This window comes from Leucoraja erinacea, chromosome 27 (genome assembly GCF_028641065.1).
Source record: "Leucoraja erinacea ecotype New England chromosome 27, Leri_hhj_1, whole genome shotgun sequence".
NCBI lineage: Eukaryota > Metazoa > Chordata > Chondrichthyes > Rajiformes > Rajidae > Leucoraja > Leucoraja erinaceus.
In genome coordinates, this window is record NC_073403.1 from 12,697,250 (window position 1) to 12,720,599 (window position 23,350).

General features: G+C 38.7%; 1 protein-coding gene across 14 annotated transcripts in view; it reads left to right on the plus strand.

The window, feature by feature from the left end:
- The window catches only part of tanc2a (tetratricopeptide repeat, ankyrin repeat and coiled-coil containing 2a), a 464,896-nt gene that overhangs the window by 223,578 nt on the left and 217,968 nt on the right, over positions 1-23,350 (plus strand). The window contains exon 1 of one of the 14 annotated variants that reach the window (XM_055657058.1): positions 10,792-10,930. The exons of the other annotated variants lie outside the window; for them this stretch is intronic. Within the exon in view, the coding sequence (XP_055513033.1) occupies positions 10,894-10,930 (37 nt within the window). The 5' untranslated portion in view covers positions 10,792-10,893. Of the gene's footprint in view, positions 1-10,791; positions 10,931-23,350 lie in introns of those variants that run through there. 14 annotated transcript variants of the gene reach the window in all.

Below are 23,350 nucleotides of genomic sequence, written 5' to 3' on the forward strand. Positions count from 1 at the left end.
TGGCAGGTGCTGATGGAATAGCCTGGGCAAAAACAAAACTGCAGTGCATTTTGTGGGCGGTGCACACAGCAGCCACTGTGAACCATTGGTAGAAACAATGATTGTGTAGGTTAGATGATGGTGTGCCAATCAAATGAGCTTCAAATTGTTGGAGTTGCACTCATACAGGAAATGGACAGTATTTCATAATACTTCTGGCTTGTGTCGTAGATGTTGAAAATACCTTGGGCTGACAGGAATTTGCCACAGGAAACCAAACCTGTGATTTATTTTATAGCAACTGTTTTTATATGGCTGGTCCAGTGGAGATTCGGATTATTGGTGATGTGCTCAGAGAAAGTAATGCCTCTGAATGTTAACAGAAGGTTGTTATATACTATTTGGAAATTGTCATTGCTGTACACTTTCATGGTAAAAATGTTATCAGCTGCTTATCAACCCATTCCTGAAAATAGTCTTTGTCTAGCTCCTGTAGTTATGGATTGCATTATTTGATAAGAAGTTGAAAATAGAATTGAAATATTGTGCAATCAATTCTATATCTGACTTTGTCAAGGAAGATCATTTACACCTAAAGATGTTTGGGCTCCGAATACTGCCCAAAGGACCTGAAGTGATAGCCTGGCTGGGATGACTGACCTCCATCAATCACCGCTGTCTTTCTTTGTGTGCCATATGTCTTTCGTTCATTGGCGTGTTTGCCACTTAATCCTCACTGGATTTAGTATTCCCAGGGCTGATGTCCACAGGCTCTAACAAAATCAAAATTGTACGTAGGTGAGCAAGTTATAAATGAATGTGTCGTTTGATAGCACTGTTGATAAATATGAATATTTATATCCATACATGAGGCTTGAATGTATTTTGATGGTTTAGATGAATGAACAGGTTGTATAATACAAATAACAGAGGGGAAGAAACTGTTCCTGAGTCTCGTGGTGTGCGCTTTCAAGCTTCTGAATATTCTGCCAAAAGGGGGCAGGTGAGAAGGAGGAATGACTGGGGTGGGAAAGGACTTTGATTATGTTGGCTGCTTTCCCAAGGCAGTGGGAAGTGTAGATGGAGTCAATGGTAGGGAGTCTGGTAGATGTGATGTGATGGGCTGGGCTGGGCTATATCCCCAACTCTGCAATTTCTTCAATGTGGGACAGACCATGCTGTGATGCAACTGGAAACATGGTCTCTGTGGTGCATTTGCCCAAGTTTGTAAGAGTCATTGGAGACAGGCGGAATTTCCTTAGTCTTCTGAGGTAGTATAGGCATTGGTGTGCCTTCTTCAATATGGTTGGACCATGACAGAACATTGTAATATTGACTCCAAAGAACTTGAAGCTCTCAACCATTTCCACTTTGGCACCATTGATGTTGATTGGGGCATATATCCCACCCTACTTCCCGAAGTTGCTAACTAGATCTATTCATCCACATAGTCTTATTCTTCAGAGTCTAATTTCTGAACTGATCCCTTCCCAATATCTCAAGGCCTAATATTCTGACTCCAATTGTTAGTTAATCATTTGTTAGATGTACCTGTAAAGTTGAAGCAAGAAATAATTCTATTGTTTCTTTCGCAGTACATACGACAGTTATTGACTTCTTATCTAGTTTAATAGCAGAACACACATGCAATAAAGGTAGTGTATTTTGAAAACAGTGTAAAAATGTGCATATATTATCAACTATTCCTTTATCATGCAGATTCTAACCTATCATTTGTTTGGTGCTGTTGTAAATGCTTATTTGGATGTGTCAAAATTGTATAATCAATGGTTTTGCAGATTTTGTCTGTTGTAGGTTGCACTGTTGTGTAACAGTTGGCACTGCCAAGTTTGAATCTTTATGATAAGAAAACGGTATTTCATCATGCGTAAAGTTTATGAAGTGTATCTTAGTTGATGCATGTTGGATGCAGCGAAAAAAGGCTGATCTCTGACATCTTGCCAACTTTCTAATTAGTTATTCATTCTGCTTTCTGTGATCAAAAAGCAAAAATCTACAAATACTAAAATTGGAAATAAAAATACAATGTTGGAAATATTCAGCAGGTCAGGCAGCACATACGTACGGATAGAGAAATGGAGTTAACCTTTTGGTTGAGTGACATCTATTCAAAAGATTATTGACTTGAAACATGAGCTCTTTTTTTTCCTCTCCATGAATGCTGACTGTTCCTGCTGAATATTTCTAGCATTTTGTGTTTTTGTTTGCCGTCTGGCACCATGAATATGGAAAGGAATATCAGAACAATGTTAACTTTCATCCAACTGCTTATGACTTGAACATGGGCAATTATGCCATTGTTAATTCTGCCCTGCAATTTAAAACCAATGCATTTGACTGTAAAGGTTCAGGCATTTACTGTTCCAATTCTGAAAGTTTTGACATTGGTTTGATGTTTTTGTCCAGTGAATTTGGAGAATTTTACCAAGGTGGCACTGGTAAGTGGGCCAGTATTCAGAAAATTAGAGGAAAGCAGAAATCATTGGTACATCAAGTACCAGATCTGAGCAGCTAATCTTCAAGCACCCATTCCCTCAATCAGCAAAGACTCTGCAATGCACCAAAGGTGATGATGATTTTTGTTACCCATGTCTATCTTTATGAGAGATTGCTTCCAAGATGTAAGAAGTAGTCCATATATTAAAGGATTTTGACATGGACCATTATTGTTAGAGCCTGTGTGTTAATTCTCAAACTTTATGTTTTTAGCCAAGTTAGTCCCCTCGCTCTGCTTCAGAAATGGGTCCAATTCTGGACAACACAGATCCAAGAAGTATATATTACAGGAGGATTTGAATATTGTTCGACAATTATTGAAGGCAGGTGTCAGATAAAATTCTGTTTAGAAAAACACGTAGTGTTTGATATGAAGTTTAAAAATGTAGATTATAGACTCTACATGCAAATAAAATATGTATGATAATAAAAACTAAAACCTGAAGAGTATAAATAGAAATAGAAATGATAAGTTTTCTTAATTCAGTAATACTTTGAGTGATTTAGGTAAAGTATTGAAATGATTTAGGAGTACAAATAAAGGCAGAACAGTGAGGAAATTCTAGTATTTCATAAGGCCATAGTATTATCATATTTAGAATACTGTACTTTTAATTGCTGCAGTGAAGAAATGTTATTGCAATTATTCAAAATGAACAGAAGACAGCAATTGTAATGATTGAAGGTGATTATGATGAACAATTGCATAAATTGTGCTTGTCACTGAAGGTGGAGAGGTGATCTGTTCCTGAAGGGACAAGATAATGGTGATTGTGAGATGCTGCTTTTCCTTGTCCATAATAGAAGAGCCAGAGATTGTGGTACACAGGACTAGATAAATACTAAATTAGTCAGTTGAAACATTATTTTGATGAATATATTTGGGATGAGGTGAATTTAGACTCATTATTCTTAAAGCTGTTTAGCACTGGAGATCTATCTGCCTTGTTTCTGGGTATATTGTAGACTGCCATTGATTATTTTTTCTCTTAGATAATTTCTGATCCTGATAATTTTTTTAAATTATGTTGGGGCATGTAATGTGAAATAAAATTATCTTCTTGTACAGATTTGACCACCAGAACTAGCTTAGTTTAGAGATAAAGGAAACAGGCCCTTCGGCGCACTGGGTCCGCGCCGACCAGAGATCCCGGCACATTAACTCTGTCCTACACCCACTAGGGACAATTTTTACATTTACACTAAGCCAATTAACCTACAAATCTGTACGTCTTTGGAGTGTGGGAGGAAACCAAAGATCTCGGAGAAAACCGGCGCAGGTCACGGGGAGAACGCACAAACACCGTACAGACAGCACCCATAGTCAGGATTGAACCCAGGTCTCTAGCGCTGCATTCGCCGTAAGGCAACTCAATGAACTACTCAAAATAAAATTATTCTTGATTTGACAAAACTAGGGGATATTTTGCTATTTTGTGCATCTGGCCTTGTGTTCTTTGAGGAATCTCTGTATTTCTTCATGAGTTACCTTGCTTCCTAAAAGTAAGGTTACTTTAATGTTTCAAATAAAATGTTAATCTTAAAAGCTTTGCTTGCATAGCAGCTCATCTATAGGTTTCATTGTGGGTCTGCATAGAGAAGCTGAAATGCGGAGCCATAAATGTTTCAGTGCAGTCATTTTCTCAATACTGTCGCAGCAAGAAGGAAAACTCTCAATGTTTTAACTTGACGAAGTGTGTTCTCCAAGGATAATTGCTTGCAATTGAGGCAATTTTATTACAAATGATTATTTAAAATAGTATGTAGAAAATTAGTTGCTAAAAATATTTATACGGCTTGTTGTCCCCAAAGAATTTATTTCTGAAAATAAACTCAATGTCATTTATGCTGCAAAAGGCACAGAATTCACATACATGTCATAAGTAATTTATTCATTTCAGTTCAAGGAGAAAAATTCTTCTTAAGGGCAATGAAAGATGGAACATAATTACCAGTCTTACTTGCAACAACGCAATCATGAAAATTAATTGGAATTTCCCTCTTTGTAATGTATAAATAAACACTTGCAGTGCAAACTGTATTTAAAAAAGTGCAGCAGAAACTAAAAAGTAAAATTGCTGCAAACGTACCAACATGTCTTCAATGTTCAATTTCCAGTCTATTTCTATTCCATTACAAGGCAACTTGACATGGAATGTTGCAGAATTCTAAGTTGTTCATCTCTTGTATTAAGTAGTTATTGAATTCTAAACCATTGTCAGTTGCCTATAATGAAAACTTATCAAGATAGACTGAAATGAGCAGCAATCGGTAGGGGAAGATTCTATATTTCATTGCAATACAACTCTGATAACATTTACTATATTCTAATCTTATATTACCAGCTTGAATTATATTATTGTGATATACTTGTGTAACCTTACAGTGGAAAATGTTGGTTGGAGTATTGGATATTTGCTACTTTGTAAAGTTTTATTCATTCTTTGAATAAATGTATTTGAGGAAGTGGCAAGGATTTAATTTCAGTTTTGTATTGGATTAGTGCTACAAATGTGCAGGCTCCTGGCTTTATATATTATTATATACTGTCTGGCTATGTGGCGCTGCCTTTTGCAACAGCTATAATAGATTTCCCCGGAGCCAATCTAATTTAATATTATTATTACTTGCTCCAAAACTGTATATCAATGAAGCACCTTTAATTTGCTCTTGGAATGAGCCTGTTCATTAGTAACAGTTAAAAATAACTCAATTTGGCATTCTAGGTAGCCAACACTACTGGATATATCAAGTAATATGGCCCTGTCACAGAATGGTGTTGAATATGTTCAGCTGCTCCCACAGACATACAACATGATCTGGTTAATGCGCTTTTTACAATAACATCTAACTGAAAAGCTGTGAAAGAAATGGATGCAATAAGATGCTGGTAGACTCCAAAGGACAATAGCATTTTGGCATATTCAGCTGATCTCCTTCAGTCCATAAGAAAAAAAGTAAGTGTAAGATATTACGGCTTCAGCATGTAGATAGGAACACGCACAATTTTCGGTACACGCTATTGCCATTGTGGGTCTTTATTTTACAAAAGTACACTGCACATATTCACAAGACTGATTAGATATTGAATATGTCACGTGACACAAACCATACCATTCTAATACTCAGTCCTTAACGTTACATTTACCATTATATACACTACACTGCTCTCCTCTTAGAAAGTAAAATAACTTGTAAATTAGACAAACAAGAACAATTTTATAAATGTAATCTGACGACTGCTTTACACACTCTTTCTGATCTCCTGAGTGGTTTAGGGTGAGCGTCGGGTTGTGGTTGTAAAGGAGAGTCAAGTTCAGAATCATTTACCTCTATCTCCTCTTTCTTTGGAGATTCTGATTTTACATTTGAACTTGGAATAATACCAAAATCTGTCAGATCTACTTCTTCATCTATGCTTTGCTCATGTACCGGTTCATCCCGTGCTGGGATCATATGGTTTATGTGCACACTTCTAACACGGTCTCCAATTTCTACCAAGTACCTCCTGGTACCACACACTTCAACTACTATTCCCACCTCCCATTTGTTTGCTTTTGGTGCTGAGAACCTGATCATGTGTATTGAACCTACGTTCTTTTTGACTTCCACCATAATTACGTTTCTGATCAGATTGTTTGCGTTCAACCTTAGGAGATGGGTTTGGTAGAACAATACTCGATCTAGTTCTGAGCCTTCTTTTCATGTGAAGTTCAGCTGGCGTATACCCTGTGGTTAGATTGTGGCGTGGTACGAAATTTCAGTAAGAAACTAGCTAGCCGCTGTGACAACTGAATTTTAAATTCCCTTCAAGAATTTGTTTCTTGAGAGCTCCTTTGACTATCCTGACTGATCTTTTGGCTGCACCGTTCGATGCTGGATGGGAGGTTGTCACTAAGATATGCTTAATAATGTTTGGAACAGTGCAGCAAGAAATTGGGGGCCATTGTCAGGGACGAGTGTTTCCAGTAATCCATGACACTCAAAGATAGACCGCAATGTGTCTATTGTTCTTTCTGTTGTTGTGTTTGTACCCATATGTACCACCTCAATTCACTTTGAGTGCCTATCTACCAAAACAAGAACATTATTATTCTCGTGTTCACAAAAATCCACATGAACCCTCTGAAAGGGTCTGGTAGGCCAAGATCATATTTGCAAAGTGGTTTGGACAGGCCTACTTATACCACTCTGACAGGTGCTATATTTGCTTGACATTGCTTGTATGTCATTGTCCAATCCTGGCCAATATGTGCAACCTCTGGCTGTAGACTTCATTCCCACAATACCTGTGTGTCCATGGAGTTCTTTAAGTAATCTTTGTCTTAAACAATTGGGTACTACTCTTCTGCGACCTCATTTGATACACCCTTGCTCACATGACAGTTCATGTCGTCTATTGTGATAAGGTTTTAGTTCATTAGTACATGGAGGTTATGGTGCCCCAAAATGGGGGGACTATGTATAAACACTGCTGTAATTTCTACATTGTGAAACCAAAATGTATAAAAATGGCTTTTATTAAAATCTGACAATGTGCACTTCTTCTTCCTCGTGTCCGGCCATCTTCAATATCACATCTTTCCGATCGGTCAGTGACGGTTGACGGTCGGTGGTTGCAGAATTTGCTACTTCAGTCAGTCACTGCGGTACAGTTTCTGTCGTCAGCATTGCCCGAGATGCGCCACGTGGAGGCTTGTGCTTGCATCCCCATGTGCACTTTAACCACATATGATTTATTTTTCTATTGCAAATCTCAAATTGTGGAGTACAGAAGCAAATAAATAAATGATGGGTCTTTGTCCCAAACATTATGGTGGGCACTGTGTGTACCAAACAAACAACACCACTTTCGACCTTTTTTAAAAAAGTAACTGGCCTATATCTGTATATGTATTAAATTATTCTATCAATTAACCACATATATTTAACATGATATACCATTATTTTTCCAAAGCTAAACATATACAGTAAAGATTGGGCATTACCTTTATTCTGCTCCCTCTTTGGAAGGGTTATTGTGCACAGAACTCAGTCATTCAGGTTCTATACCTCTTGCCATGCACTGACATGGAAGCAGGCGCTTTAACCCACCAAGTCTGTGCACACCATCAGATGCCCATTTACATTATCCTATTTTATTCTCCCCACATTCCCTTCAATTCATCCTAGATTTTTCCATTCACCTACATTCTAAGAGCGATTTATAGTATCTGATAATCTACCCATTTATTGGTCTTAAATGGGAACAAAGCATAATTGGAGGTAAGGCAACAGCTCCATACAGACAGCACCCGTGGTCAGGATCGAACCTGAGTCTCTGGCGATGCAATTTTACCGCTGCTCTACGGTCCTGTCCTTCTAGTATCTATTATTCACTCACAGACTAGGAGCAATTTACATAGCTAATTAAACTTCTAATCCACAGGTCTTTAGGATGTGTAAGGAAACTAGAGTACGTCACCTAATCACTGGGATAATGTACAAACTCCATTCAGAGAATACCAGACATCAGGATTGAACTGGGTAGTTAGAGCTGTGAGGCAGCAGCTCACTTAACTGCACTTCTGTTGATTTCATTGTTAAATTATGTGGTGAATTTAAGTTTGCTAAGGATTGCCTTTAGGCAACCCATTCTCATGTAATATTAAGCCCCTGTCCCACTTGCGTGTCCTTGACACGCTAATTACGCAACCTCGTAGTCGCGTTGAGACGCGACGGTCCGAAGAAGGTTGCGCAAGACTTCATTCGCCCGCACAGTCGACTGGAGTGCGTGACGTCATTTGCAGATGGACACAAATGCTGGAGTAACTCAGTGGGACCGGCAGCATTTCTGGAGAGTAGGAATGGATGATGTTATGGGTTGAGACTCTTCTTCAGTCTGAAAGAAGGGTCTTGACCCGAAACGTCACCCATTCCTTCTCTTCAGAGATGCTGCCGGTCCCACTGAGATACTCCAGCATTTTGTGTCTATCTTCAATTTTCTTGGCCCCGCTCTGGAAGTAGAAGTAGGGGCGGATCCGGACCGCAACGGCCGTGAGCCCCAGGCCGAGCTCGGCGATCATTTGACTGCTTCTGCTGCTGTTGGAGGTGAGACGTTGCGTCATGCCAGGGTCTTGGGCCTGTCCCACTTTGGCCGTCAGTTATGCGACAGGCCGTTGGCGCGCAAAGATTTCGTTCACTACAAAAATTTCGGAGCCCCGCGCGATGTCGCGCACAACTACATACCCCTCCGCGCTTCTCAGTGGGACCGGCCCCGTGCGGCCACACGATGTCCTGCGCCTCAACGCGACGTCGAGGTAGCGTAATTTGCGTGCCAAGGACACGTAAGTGGGACAGGCCCTTAAGTCATTCAAGAACTTGTACATCAAGTCTCTCAATTCTCCCAAGGACTCTCCCATTCATGGTGCTGCTTGCATCTTTAGTAACCCCAAAATGCATAATCCTATAATCAACCCTGTAGCATCATCCTTAGAATCCTATTGTCAAGGTAATTTTGGATCTAATTTACCTTGGAACCCATGGGCCTTTCCCTAGTATTGCATGTGAAACTTTTCAAAGGCTTTACTGAAGTTCATGTGAACCGCATCTACTGCATTGCCTTCATCAATACACTTCTTTATCGTACAATAAAATATTTCAGAATGGTCAGACAGAATCAGTCCTCAATGACGATAGCTGATCTGCTCCTGCCTTTTCAAGTGCTAAAACCTTCCAAACTACTGTTGGGCTCACAAGGCAGTATTTAACAATATTATATCTGCCTGCCTACTTTAAAAGGGGGACCACATATGCTGCCTCCGCCTCCACGATACCTCACTTGTGGCATGTGAAGATTTAAAAAGCGCAGTCAGAGCCCCAGCAATCTCTTTCCTTATCTCTCATAGCAGTCCGATAAATTTCATATGGTTTTGGGGATTTATCAACTTCTCTGCCAGCTGTTATTACTACCTGCTCTTTATTTATGAAAACTCGTACCAGAATTTCACTTTTCTCTACATTGAATTATCCAATTACAAAGTCTGTTTAGTTTGGAAATACTGATGAAAAGTATTTATGTTTGGACCTCGTCTATATCTTTTGGCTCTCTGCATGGATTGCCTAATGGGTTCTACTCTTTCCCACGTTATTCTTTTGTACTTAATCTTTCCCTGGTTATTCTTTTTGGCCTTCAGATTAATCCTGTACACAAATGATATTTTGTGACCCAACTTTGCCTTCCTAATCTTTGAGCCCTTTGTTGCACTTTGTATAATCCTGACAACCCTCTCCAGTCTTTAGTTTGCTAAACCTGCCTGTGTATGCTTTTTTCCCCTCTGCATCCTACCCTGAGTGCTCCAGTGTCCTACCACATCCCAAAGATGTACATGTTTGGAGGTTAATTGGCTTTGGTAAAATTGTAAAATTGTTATTAGTGTGTAGGATAGTACTAGTGTACGGGGTGAACGCTGGTCGTCATGGACTATGTGGGCCAACAGTTTCTCTAAAGTCTAAATATTGGAACAAATAATATTGGAGAATCCAAATGTTCTATTTAATTCTATTTAAATTCAATGAAATTTCTAGGGAGTGCAGAGAATTTAACTGCAATCCAATTCTTGGATGGTGTTATTGCAGCTGGTACTGATTTGTTAAATGTGATATCATTGTGGTTATATGCCTAACTCCTGGAAAGCAGAGATTACACACGTCTTTGAACTGGTTTTCATTCTATTGCCACGTCAGTTCATATAGTTATGGTCAGATTGGTGTCGGTGATCATTTTCAAATCTTATACTTTTCTGATAGTAAAAAAAATCTGCTGGTAGAGCTCAGTGGTTCAGGCAGCATCTGTATAGGGAATTGGACCGACAAAACTTTAGATCGGGACTTTGGACAGAAGGATCCCAATCTGAATGTCATCTGTCCATTTACCTCCACAGATGCTGCCTGACCTGCTCATTTCCTCTAGCAGTTTATTTTTCGCTCAAAATTCCACCATCTGCAGTCCGTTGTCTCCATTTTATGAGAGCACTTGGACTTCGGTCATCCGTTATTTTGTGGTGTGTCTGCAGGGCTGCCAGTTGGCAGAATATGATGTGAAGATAGTGCAGTCTTTTTGGAAGCAAAGCAGCTGAACCAGTTGGAGTCTGTTGGTGCCATATAGGGATTTTTACGCCACGATTCTAAAATCAGGCATGAATGTAGTGTGAAAATCCTAACATAGCAGGGGCTTATTTAAAGAAGGTTGTCAGTCTGCAGCCTTTGTCAGAACACCGTCAGTAGTCAAGATGACTTCAAACAATAGAGAGAAAATAACTGTTTTCCTGCAGTCTTTATGCTGCTGTGGGAGTTAATAGTGCTGTTAAGATTTAACGTTTCAGCAGTTGCCAGCCTGTCAACCTTGACTGTGCACCGATGCTGCAAGAAGCAAAGGGTTTATTGCAGCTAGAAGGTAAGCATGGTCATTTGTTTACTGGAAAGAAGAGGGTGTCAGTTATCAAGAACATTGCTTAGTTTAATTATTTTGCAATAAAAATGGCTTTCTCAAAAGCGACTGAATTGTGTATTTACCTAGAATGAATTGTAGTACTATTTGCAAAGAATCTTTTGGCTTCTTGCTCGTGTGATAAAATGTCATGTAATGTTAAGCTCATTGATATGACAATGTCGTGTTGCAGCTGTCAGTAAGAACAATATTTTCACCAGCAAATCTAAAAGATATAAAGGGAATGTTGATGCTCACCCAACTGGCAATTCTTGCCTTGTGAACTGTAGATAATCTTAAAGTAAACTGATGCTCCTGCAGTTGTATGTTTGTGAACTCCAAATGAAAATTAATTCTCTCAGTCATTTTGTATGAGTCCAGTATACCTGACTGTAATTAAGTCTGATCCTGGGAAGGCAGTAGCTGAATTACAGTACCCAGATCTAGTCTCCTCACAGCTTAAGAATGGATATATTCATGAGATTGGCAGTGCACCAAAGTTTCAGGTTGGTTTTGGGGATGAAAAGGGAAATATTTTCTGTGGAATGATTAAAAAAACTGACCTATCCTCTAATACTTAGAAGACTGCAAAACTGATCGATTGTGGGACTAAACTTGGTAGATGCAGGAATGATATTTTCCCTGGCTGGTGCATTTGTAATCAAGTGTGACAGTCTCAAAGTTAGGGCCAGCAATTCATGATGGAGGTGAGTGGAGTTGAGAGGGAATCTTTAGCCAGGTACGAATAAATCTTTGGAATTCTGTGCCCAAATGGCCGGTGAAGGCTGTGTCTGAGTATATTCAAGGCAGAGATTAAAGGTTTTTTGGATTGAAAAGTCATCAAGATATTCAGGTTTAGCACAGGAGAGAAGGAGGTGGTCTTGTGAAGCACATTCAGGTGGATAAATTCCCAGAGCATGATGGGATATTTCCCAGCTCATTGAAAGAGGTAAGTGAGGAAATTGTATGGGCCTTGACGAAGATCTTTGTGTCCACTCAAGCCCTTGGTAAGGTGTAAGGAATCAGGGCAGCGAAACGTGCCTGCGCGGGGAAAATCCAGGGACACCTCTGTGACACAGGAGACACCAGGAGGATGTGGAAGGGAACATAAACACTGACGGGGTACAAGGCAAGGCAGCAGGTAACTGACACGGACACTTCTCTCCCAGATGAACTGTCATAATTGTGCTGCGTCATTGTGGGATATATCATGTGTTGATTGGTGAATGTTTAGTTTGTGACTTTATTTGAAGCAAAAATAATATGTGAATGCTTCTTTGAGTATAATTCCGACTGGTAACTACGCACTTCGTCCGAGCACATTATCGCACGCGTCATGCAAGCCATCTTAAATGACCACCTAAACTGTCATTTGGCAACCTAAAAAGCAAGGTTGCCCGACTGGCAACAGGGAAAAAATGTTAAGCGAGAGCCCTGTAATACCATAAAGCGGTTGGTAAATGTTAATCAAATAAATTTGATATTAAACGCCTTGAAAAATGTCCTTGAAAATATGGGGCTGTCATTGAAAATCCTTTTGGATCATTTAATTCCTTTGTCACCTGGTCTCGTTTTAACTCTTATTCATATCGTGTAAGGAAGGGGTTGGCAACCTTGTTCTGCATAGGGGCCAGGTCGCATGACTGTGAGCGGATGACGGGCCACATCTATCACATATACACATGGATCCCACCCCAGATGGCAAGCAACAAATCACGTCTTCACATAGATACCCGCCCCTTCGAGGACGCTACCCGGATCACTTGTCTCTAGTTACGGGTGCTCATGAGCATGGCGGAGATGACAGAAGTCTGCGGGCTGGATGATTACGGGGAAAAAAATATGCCTGCGGGCTGGATGATTTCGGGTTATGGGCCGCATTCGGCCCGAGGGCCGTAGGTTGCCGACCCTTGGTGTAAGGTTTGAAATAGAAAATTAGTCAAATGATTTGAACAAAGGTGTGCTTATTTTTTCTAGCTTTTAGAATTATATTACTCTGTGCAAATCTTAATAGAATGTATTATAAATTGGGCTCTAACATGTATGTTGGATTATAATTAAAAAGAAGCTTCTCATTACCTAATCTGCATTTTATTGTTAATGATAATTTCATCCCTCATAAAACTTTTCATTTGAGACTGCCATCAATTTATTTTCTGCTTATTCTAAGCAATTGAAACAGTGGATAACCACACATTTCTCCGTATTCAGATGGTGTGTGACTACACAATTCACTCAATTATAACCTGCGCCATCTGCGTCAGAGATTTATGTCTTCGGGGGGTGATGATGTCATTTAGCTGCACAAATTACGGCTTGACCAGCGTCATTCAGTTGCTTTGTCTCGGTGACTTGTACATGTTATTCTACCTGGAGTCCTTGGAATGAGAAAGCTCTTCTGTGCAAGTACAGTTTGTTATTTTATTGAAGGGCATCTCGTATTTTGTATGCTGAGAGGACCAGAAATGCAAGTACTTATCTGAACGTTGTAGGAATTGTTTGGTGCTCTCTCCTCTACACTCCCTTTAACTTTTCAGGATAAGGCAGGTTCTTGAAGTTGAAAGTGCCTTGGTTTTCGATCATCGATCACTCCCAGGTTAAATTGTCATCTTCTTCTTGCGCATGGTGTGCACCGCCTAAAGTTGTAGGTCAACATGTTTTATTTGATCTATTTGTTTGTGCACGTCCGGTTGATTGCATTAGTCGAAACAGGGTGGACCATGTGAAGGTTGCAATCTCCCACCCCAGTTCTCACCTCGAGTTATATCGAGAGTTTCATTTGTTTCAGTTAAACACTGACTTTCCAGTGTCTGGACACTGGAGGTCAGCGACTGGATTCTTACAAAGTTCAAGCCTCAACTGTCTGTTGTTTAACTTTTTTTTTCTTTACAGACCAATATCTTTGCTTGAGAAAGGACTAGGTTGTGCTGGCTAATACCCCTGTAGGTCAAACACCGGAACAGCTGACGGTTGCCTCCACCACTGGACTCGTCATTGACTGTAGCTGTGAGGATCCTGATGCACTTAGCTTTATGCCAGGAAGGGTTGCTGTAGAAATCTTGATCACATTTATTTGAAAAGGATCAATGACCCTGTAAAAATAGATATAAAAATAGAATTGTACTTGAATATATCATTTTAAATTAAAAAGTAGTGTTCTGATGTGTTTTGATTAATATTTATTTGTGCGTTCTTTTATTTTTTTGTGATCAATTTTGTTAGTATTAAATGTTTCTGAAGTCAATTCAAGTCAAGTCAAGAGAGCTTATTGTCACGTGTCCCTGACAGGACAATGAAATACGAGTCATTTGAAAACTTTTATAAAGTATTTTATGGATGACAAGCTGTTATATGTTCTATGTTCTGAGGCATAGCCTAATGTTTGCTAGCTTGGGCTGACTCAGTACTGTGCATCTCCTCTTTGCCATACACCAGTGGACATGGTGCATCAATTTTTCCAACTTCCTGCATTTGAAAAAGTTTAAGTGACTGGAAACCACATGATTCTGGTCTGTCAGTGAGCTGCATTTAGAAATACCCAATCTGTTTGTGTTTGATAAAGTTTACCAAAAAGTACGTGAAAAAGTTAATCCTAAAGAAATGACAGTGCATGAAATAATTTCTGATTTATAATTACTAACATATGTACTTTTTCCCCCCTCCATGTGCTCTGAGTGATTATGTGAACAAAGTTCCAATCATGTTGATGAATGTTTACATTTTTATTTGACTAATACATTGTACATTATTGGATGAGGCAACTCCAGTAGTAAAATTCAATGTCAATTGAATTATCATAGACGAGCTGATACATTGGACCATTTCAGTGCCCCAGTTCCCCTCTACTATTTCTGACTGTTCCTTTCTGTTTCTTGGCTGCTCTTTCTTTGATTTAGGGAAAGGTGACCAACTAATAATTAAGTCAAGCCCACATATTCTACAGCTATTTCATATACACATTCTCCTAATCTGCTTCCTTGAGGATTTTATTCCATTTGCCCTGTTTCTTCATCTTATCTGTTCCATATCAGTGCCTTTGAGACAATGTATTTTTTTTTCTTTAAGGGGCTTCTATTCCACCATAACTAACATGGTTCTCAACTGAGTCTCTTTTTTTTGCACCTCTGTTCTCACTCCCTCTCTTCCCATCCATTATGGTGACAGAGTTTACAATATTTTTCTTTCTGTCCTCTACCTCACCAGCTTCCATGTTTAATGGATCATTCTTCCTAATTCCTGCCATCCAATTTATTGCATAGCCTTTGGTGCTCGCTTAGTCGTTGGTTGCTTCATTGTTGTCCAACATAAGGTCAAAGAACATTATGTCATCTCCCACATAGAAATGGTGCAGCCCTCAGGATTCATTATGGAATTCAATGAGTTCAGGAAGCCAGTTTTTCCTCTCTGATCAAAAGTGATTTGATGGTACTTGCAATGTACATAAATGGGCAGTATAGGGGCTGAATCATGGTCACCAAATCAAACGCAATAAATAGGAAGAAGTACATCATTACATAATGTAGGAATTAAAATAGTTAAAGCATTATATAAACTAAGTCATTCAAAAAAATGTGTTTTACCTAACACTTATCTTTCTCACTCCTTCTGCTTGCTCTCTCCATAAGTTCATTTCATAAGTTCTAGGTGCAGAATTAGACTATTTGGCCATTCAAATCTACTCATTCAATCATGGCTGATCTATCTTTCTCTCTCCACCCCTCTCTTCCCAATGAACAGTGCAGTTTCAATGGGCAGATTACCCAGTGCAGATACTGGTTCATTGTAAGGAGTTAGTACTCCATAACCAGTCACAATCAAGAGTTCATAACGGTCCATGTAGCAGAGAGTAGTCAGATGATTTTAATGTTCTTCCAGTCAGGAAGTATGAGATTGGCTAATTCCTGCAAGGATCCCAAACACGTAATGGTTTTGGAGGTGGTCGTGGGAGGGTGGCCATTTGTTCTTGAAGCCGCCAGCATTTCTCAGGAAAATCCAGGTCAATGAAAGTTAAGTCTGGCAAAATTAACTTGTATAAATCACACAATTAAAGGATTTTTTGCTTTTAATTTAGAAATCACGAATAGAATTCAGTTCTTTTGTTGTAAATGTATGCGTTTTTTTGCTGATCACAGTGATTAATAACGTTGGCAGAATTTATAACTCGTACTATTTTTGTTTAAAATACCTCATTGCAAAATTCTGCAGTGAACTAAGAAGGAGTAGGCAAATGTGGGCTTAGAGTTTCATCCAACTTGTCACCCACCCACATGAAGTGGAGGAGGGAGAAATTGTATGATTAGATATATTTAAAAAAACACAGACGAGAACAGACCGTGTGTGATGGAGGACTGTCTTGTTTAGGAGCTGTTGATTAGAGCTCCTAAGCTCTAACATTAGAGCTCTGCTGATTAGAGTAATTGCAGTTGGGTGTATTAGGACTCAGTTCCAAATAATGTTTTTCTGTGTACTGTAGTCACTAGATTTCATTTTACGTGGCATGAATTGGGAATTCTTCACTATTTTTAATGTGATAAGTTCATTTGCATCGAATTTCTGATTCATTTGATATTAATAGTTTCTGGTTATACATAATTATCTTAATAACTTAATTGCTCTTCATTTAAAACAAAACTTAGTCTGTGAGTTAAAAGGAACCATTGTGAAATAAAATATATTTTTTTCAGTAACTCTCCTGAATTATTGATCAAGAGAGAAAATACATTTTTATCTGCTGAAAAATGTCTACTAACACCCTAAGCCCAAATTGGTGTAGGAAAATTCAAGAACTATGTGCTCTCTATGTTGATCAGCTGAATATATTTTGAATATTATGGAATTTTCAAATCAAATTGATGTAACATTATTTAATTTTGTAAATTTGGCCCTCATAACAGATTAATTCCATTAGTGCATTGTTATGATTTGATACTTTCAATTTGTCTAATGCTTGGCAAAATAGTTGTTTTTCCAAAGATATCCTGAATTTACAAGTCTTTCAAATACATCCCCCAAAAAAGTTGTTTGTTATATAACTGGTATATTTGTTTGCTCTTTGTATCTTGGGTGCTGTTGGAAACTTTTTTTTATAATTCAATTGGCTAAACCTTACAGTGTAGGCAGGTTGTAGTTTTGTTCTCAGCCAGGAGTGGTTGCGATTAGCTTCTTTATCCTCGAGTTAAAGCAGGAGAAGGGTTACGCATCTGTTTGCTATCCAGTGTTGGGCAAGTTTAAGGGAAATTGCAAACAATACAGTAGATTCCAGTGAAGGAAAATTCACATCTGAGGAGCCATAGTGACTGTGCAGATCAAAGTACAGCAATGTAACCTAATCCCATTTTCTAGCACTTGATCTGTAATCCTGCAGGTCACAGCTCTCAGGTACAAATATGGGTGTCCTTTAAATATGTTTAAAGAGAAAGCCCCAAGCTTGTGCCACAGCCTGTGTGGGAAAACGGTTTCCTTATCTTTTCTGACCCCTCCCTCACTACACATTTGTTTTATTCTTGTTGGCTGTCTAATAGATGTCCTCTTTACCCTCTGCAGTGCAATCACATCTTTCCTGTGATGTAGTGACCAAAATTGAGGTCGTTTTGGCTTGACAATTGTTTTGGTCAATTTGACCATAATCTTCCACCTCTTAAAGTCTATGCAGAGGCTAACAAAGGAAAGCATAATTTGTGCTTTTAAACCACCATAATCAAACTACTCTGCTATTTTAAGGATCTTTTGCCATTTTAAAGTCCCTCAGTTCCTCCATACTTCTCAATATCCTCCCATTTATTACATGCTCCATTGCCTTTTTGCATGTCACTAAATACATTACTACACATTCCTGTGGATTAAATTCCATAGGCTACTTCTTTGTCCACTATCCAAATCCAAGTAACCAACAAGTTTAAAACTTTCCTGCTCTTTAACATGTAGCCATTTTGCCATGCCCATAATTCTTTATCACATCTTACATTTAAGTGTGTGTAGTAATTTGTATAACACATGTAAAGAGTGAGCAATGAGTCTTGTGGAACCTTAATGATAAAAGCCATCCACTCACTGGAGCACGTCAACTGTTCTATTTTTTCCTGCCCTTAAGCCAATTTATGATTTAATTTATTCTGCACCCATGGATGCAGCATTCTTGTCTGCTATATGGATTCTTGTTACAAGACCCACTAAATCCATATACACAAATCAGTGCCTTCAGCAGCGCCTCTTGATAGAAAACATTGAAAATAGGTGCAGGAGGAGGCCGTTTGGCCCTTTCATTGATCAAAAAAATTCAAAAGTTAGTCACACATGACATTGCCTTAATAAATGATGGCAATTGTCCTTAATTTGTTTGTTACTTTCTAAATAAGGCTTATACGGTTGCTCAGTGTCAATTACAATAGGTTTACCACTACTGATGTTAACAGTAATACAATCAGTTTATCCTTTCCTCCCTTTTTAAACAATGATACAATATTTGCAGTTCAATTCTCCCAGAACCATTCCTTTTTTGCCCCTGTTCCGCTTAGGAATGGAAACCTCTAGAGACTTTGCGCCCCACCCAAGGTTTCAGTGCGGTTCCCAGAGGTTGCAGGTGATTGCCAGAGGTTGCAGGTAGTGGAAGCAGGTAGGGAGACTGACAAAAACCTCCGGGAACCGCACAGAAACCTTGGGTGGGGCACAAAGTCTCCAGAGGTTTCCGTTCAGGTTTCCTAAGTGGGACAGGGGCATTTAGACGAAAATGGCCAGAGCCTCTGCAGTATTCTCTCTTGCTTCCTCGAACAGCCTGATGAATATTTCATCCTGGCAATTTATTCACATTCAAAGTTGCTAAACCCATTCTATTACATGATGCATACCCCATTTAGTATATTATAATTATGTCCTCCTCAACTACAATACCAGTGGGTGTGGATTTATGGAACGAGCTACCAGAAAAAATAATTGGGGCATGTACAATAACATTTAAAATATATCTGCACAGGTACATGTATAGAAAGGTTTTAGAGTATGGGACATCTTGGTCAGCATGGATAAGTTGAGCTGGAAAGGCCTATATCCGTGCTATATGTCTACTACTCTATCAGCACTGTTCTCTTTTGTAAATGCACTTGAATTTATTCATCTATCTTCATCAGTTTTTGGTTTAGTAAAATTGCCTCCCTCCAGTGTAGAACTTTTGCACATATTTTTTTTCTCATATTTCCATAATAAACATAATTTAAAAATATGATCAAGACCCAACATTGCTCTCCACCTAAATCTCCTTTCCCCTGTTCCGTTTCATATCAATCCATAATTTCACACCACCATTCATGCTGGAGTTACTCTAGACTGCCTGAAGAAGTTTTCTGAATGCATTTTATGAATTCTGTGTCCTCCCTACCTTTGTATCATTTGAGGTAATATTGGTGCAATGGAATAACATTGTATACACATTTGATTCTTTTTTGTATTTTTGCTTTTATTTCTTTATTTACTTAGAATTTTGCCAGCGATAATATCTATCTCATTAATGCTCTGTAATTGTTATGAAACAAAAAGTTTTTTAAAGAGTTTAAAAAAAAATTCCAATTGTTCTAGCCTTTGAAAAAGGTTCAAAGGTAATTTATTGTCACGTGTACCAATTAGGGTACAGTGAAATTCGAATTACCGTACGGTCACACTAAAATAAGCAACAAGACACACAACTACATAAAGTTTACATAAACATCCACCACAGCGGATTCCTCACATTCCTCACTGTGATGGAAGGCAAGCAAGTCTAATCTTCCCTCTATATATGGTGCAGATCTGACATATCCCCATATAATTAAATGTCACCTATCCTATTAAACACCTACGCTGAAAACTGGGCTTCACATGAATAATATGGGTTTTTTTTTAACAAAATCAGCAGCACAAAAATGAGAACTTAGGACAAACATAAACCAGGTTTGTGATGAGCAAATCAAAATGCTAGTTGTTAAAATAATCTGAAAAAGAAATGACTCAACCTCAGTGATATTGTAAGCATATGATCAGTCCCACCATGGCAGCTTCAGTTCAAGTAGATCATCAGTTCAATAACATTGCTCATATTTCAATACATTTGCAACCTACAGCCACTCAATGCAATAGGTCATTTTACAATGTTTTCCCCCCATTTATAGAAAAGTGAAATAAGGCCATCAGATCAAGTTGTTTCATATTTCATCCAGAACAAAACAGACACATCTACTGTAAATTTGACTGGCATTGGTATTTGGATGTAAAAACAACCAATGTGGACCTGTTGTGAAAAATTCAAGGAAAAAAGCTGAACACTGTACACTTCAGTCTGGATTTGTCCGAGTTTAATCATTTTTTCCCTTTACTGTAGTTAATCAGTATTAACAATATTATTGGACATCTGCAAAAGTTGAAACAAAGCTAGAAACTGCAAGGCATAATTGTCGTCCTGCCATTGACTAGTAATCATCTAAATTGACTAGTAACCATTTTTCAGACTATTTCTTAACTGAGTGAATTTACAGTTCTTTCATAAAAATGGATTAAACCAGAATAAAAATAAAGACGTAAGGAGAGATCAGGTTGCATTTGTGGTGAAATAATTTCAGAATAATAACCTTTAATCAAAATTGGGGTCAGAGATGAAATAATTAAGATGCTAGTAAGAAAGTACATCTCGGTCCCGCTGACCCTCAGCAAAGGAGCACTGCAAGCCTGCGTACTCTTCCCTCCTTTACTCTCTCGATCCCAACGACTGCACCTCCACATACTCCTCTGTCAAACATCTCAAGTTTGCGGACGACACAACCCTGATTGGACCAATCCAGGATGGGGAGGAATCTGCCTGCAGACAGGAAATGACAAAGCTGGCGTCTTGATGCCACTGCAATAACCTGGAGTTCAATGCTTTTAGGACAGTGGAATTGATTGTAGACTTTAGGAGAGTTGCCCCTCCCCTCCCCCCACTCATCATGAACCAACAACACTACAATCCCAACTGTGGAGTCATTTAAGTGCCTCGGAAACATCATTTCCAGGGACCTTAAATGGGAGGCCACCATCAACTCCACAGTCAAAAAGCCCCAACAGAGGATGTGCTTCCTGCAGTAGCTGAGGAAACACAACCTGCCACCTGTCAGACCATGCCACTTCTCCATCATGGTCTGGTTTGGCTCAGCCACCAAGCATGACATCCAGAGGCTGCAGAGCATCGTTCAACCAGCTGAGAAAGTTGTTGGCTGCAACCTTCCCCCCCCCATTGACGAACTGTACACTGCAAGGACCCCGAAGCGAGCGGGTTAGATCATCTCTGACCCCTTTCACCCTGGCCATGAACTTTTTGAAGTATTTCCCTCTGGGAGGTAACTCCAGACTATCAAAGCCGCCATAGGCAAACATAAAGCTTTTTTTCCACGAGCAGTAGCTCCACTAAACAGCCAAAAATGTCTAGAGTCTCTTTTAACTCTGGTACTTTATTCTCACATGTTTAAATTATAATGTTTTATTTTTAATTTGTCTGCTGTCTATCTTTTTTTATCCTTTTGCTGAGCAAGGCACCAAGGCAAATTCCTTGTATGTATCCATACTTGGCTTACAATTTTTATTCTATTATTTTTATTCTAATGTGGTGCGGGAGGTGTGGCATGGTGGGGAGAAATAAAGAAAAGAGAAGGGTGGTGAGACAGTGAAAGGAAGAATACTTCAATAGCATAGACTAAGATTCTGTAATTATGTAAATATTTATTTGAAGTAAATCAAAAAGGACACAAGGTACTGAAAGGATAGATAAGCATAGATTGATGGTTTATAATAATAATTGTACACAAAAGCAAGGAAATATTTCTTTAATAGACAATAATCTTCAGCAGGAATGGATTGCCAGTATACTTGCTTGAGATCAGTACACTGGAACCATTCAACAACATAAAACAACATAAACATAAACATAAACATAGAATGGTACGGCATGTGAACTGGCCCTTTGGCTCACATTATTTGTGCCGGATATGATGCCAAGATCAACTCTTATTTATCTGCACATAATTCAGATCCTACCATTCCCGCATATCCATGTACGTAAATAAAAAATATCTTAAATGCTGCTGTTGTATTTGCCTCCCCTTCTGTAAAAAAAACCCCCATCAAATAAAAACTATAATTTAAATCAAATTGGCCCAGATGTCAGATTATTTTGTTAGCATATAATGTTACACTGATGGAACTGGATGGGTGGAATCATTGGCAGCATTTCAGAATCTATCATAGTGCTGATAACAGATTTATCCAAGAATAAAACTTGCGATATTTTCCAAAGGTTTTTGAGGAACCACTCAGTTTCCTATCCTTATTTCTGAATAAGACTCCATAAACCTCTGTTCATAATCAGAAAATGTTGTTCTGAAGAAGGGTCTTCGACACAAAATCCTGACTATTTCTCTTTCCACGATGTTGCCTGACCAGCTGAATGTTTGCAGTATTTTCTGTTTTTATTTTCATTGCTACCTTCAGTGTGCGGTCAAAGAAACAACGACGTAATTATATTTATCAAATTTGTATTTTATTTGAATCGGAGTGCATTCAGCAAGATTATACTGAATTAAAGGTGGTGATTTGTGCAAAAAATCAGATTTCAAGATTTTCTGTCCTTTTTCATGAGTTTAAAACAATTTTTTGTGTTTTTACTCAATTTGCTCAATATTTATTGAAAAACGTCGTCTGCCACAGCTACTTACAGTATGTATTAAAGCCAGGTGGACCCATGTATGGAATGTATCAGTTCAACATCAGACTGATGCAGGAAATTATTCCAGATTAATTAACTCAAATAGTTGTTTTTAAAGCTCTCACACATCAAATCGGGGAGAGATTAACCTGTTTTATTAGTACCTCATAGCAAATCATTAAATTTCAGTCCTCTAACTTGGAAACATTGAATAAAAACTTAATGACTGATGTTGTAGCCGAGTCATTTTTTAAAAGTAAGAAAATGAAAGCTCTAGGTTGGAGACTAGACGTTATTATATGTAATATATATATAAATTCAGCAGTTACGGTGTTGGGATTCAAACTTATGACCAAGATTGAAGTTTCTGCAAGTCTATTAACTTTTTGTAAACACGCTTAGTGAAGTGTTGAGTGAATGATTCTCCAAAGCTTCTTTCTGAGTTCTCTGCAAAATATAGAAGCAAGCTTTTGGCCAATTTCATTACTCCAAATGATATTCCAAAGCAGCTGGGAGCATTGGATGCAATGAAAGCCATGTGACCTGACTATCTGGGCTCCAGTAGTGCCTCTGGGCACCTGTCCCTGGTCAGTCAAAACACTGATGACTACCCACCAAAGTGAAAATCGCATCAGGTATTTCATGTCTACAGAATAAAGAATGGGGGCGGTCACGGTGGCGCAGCGGTA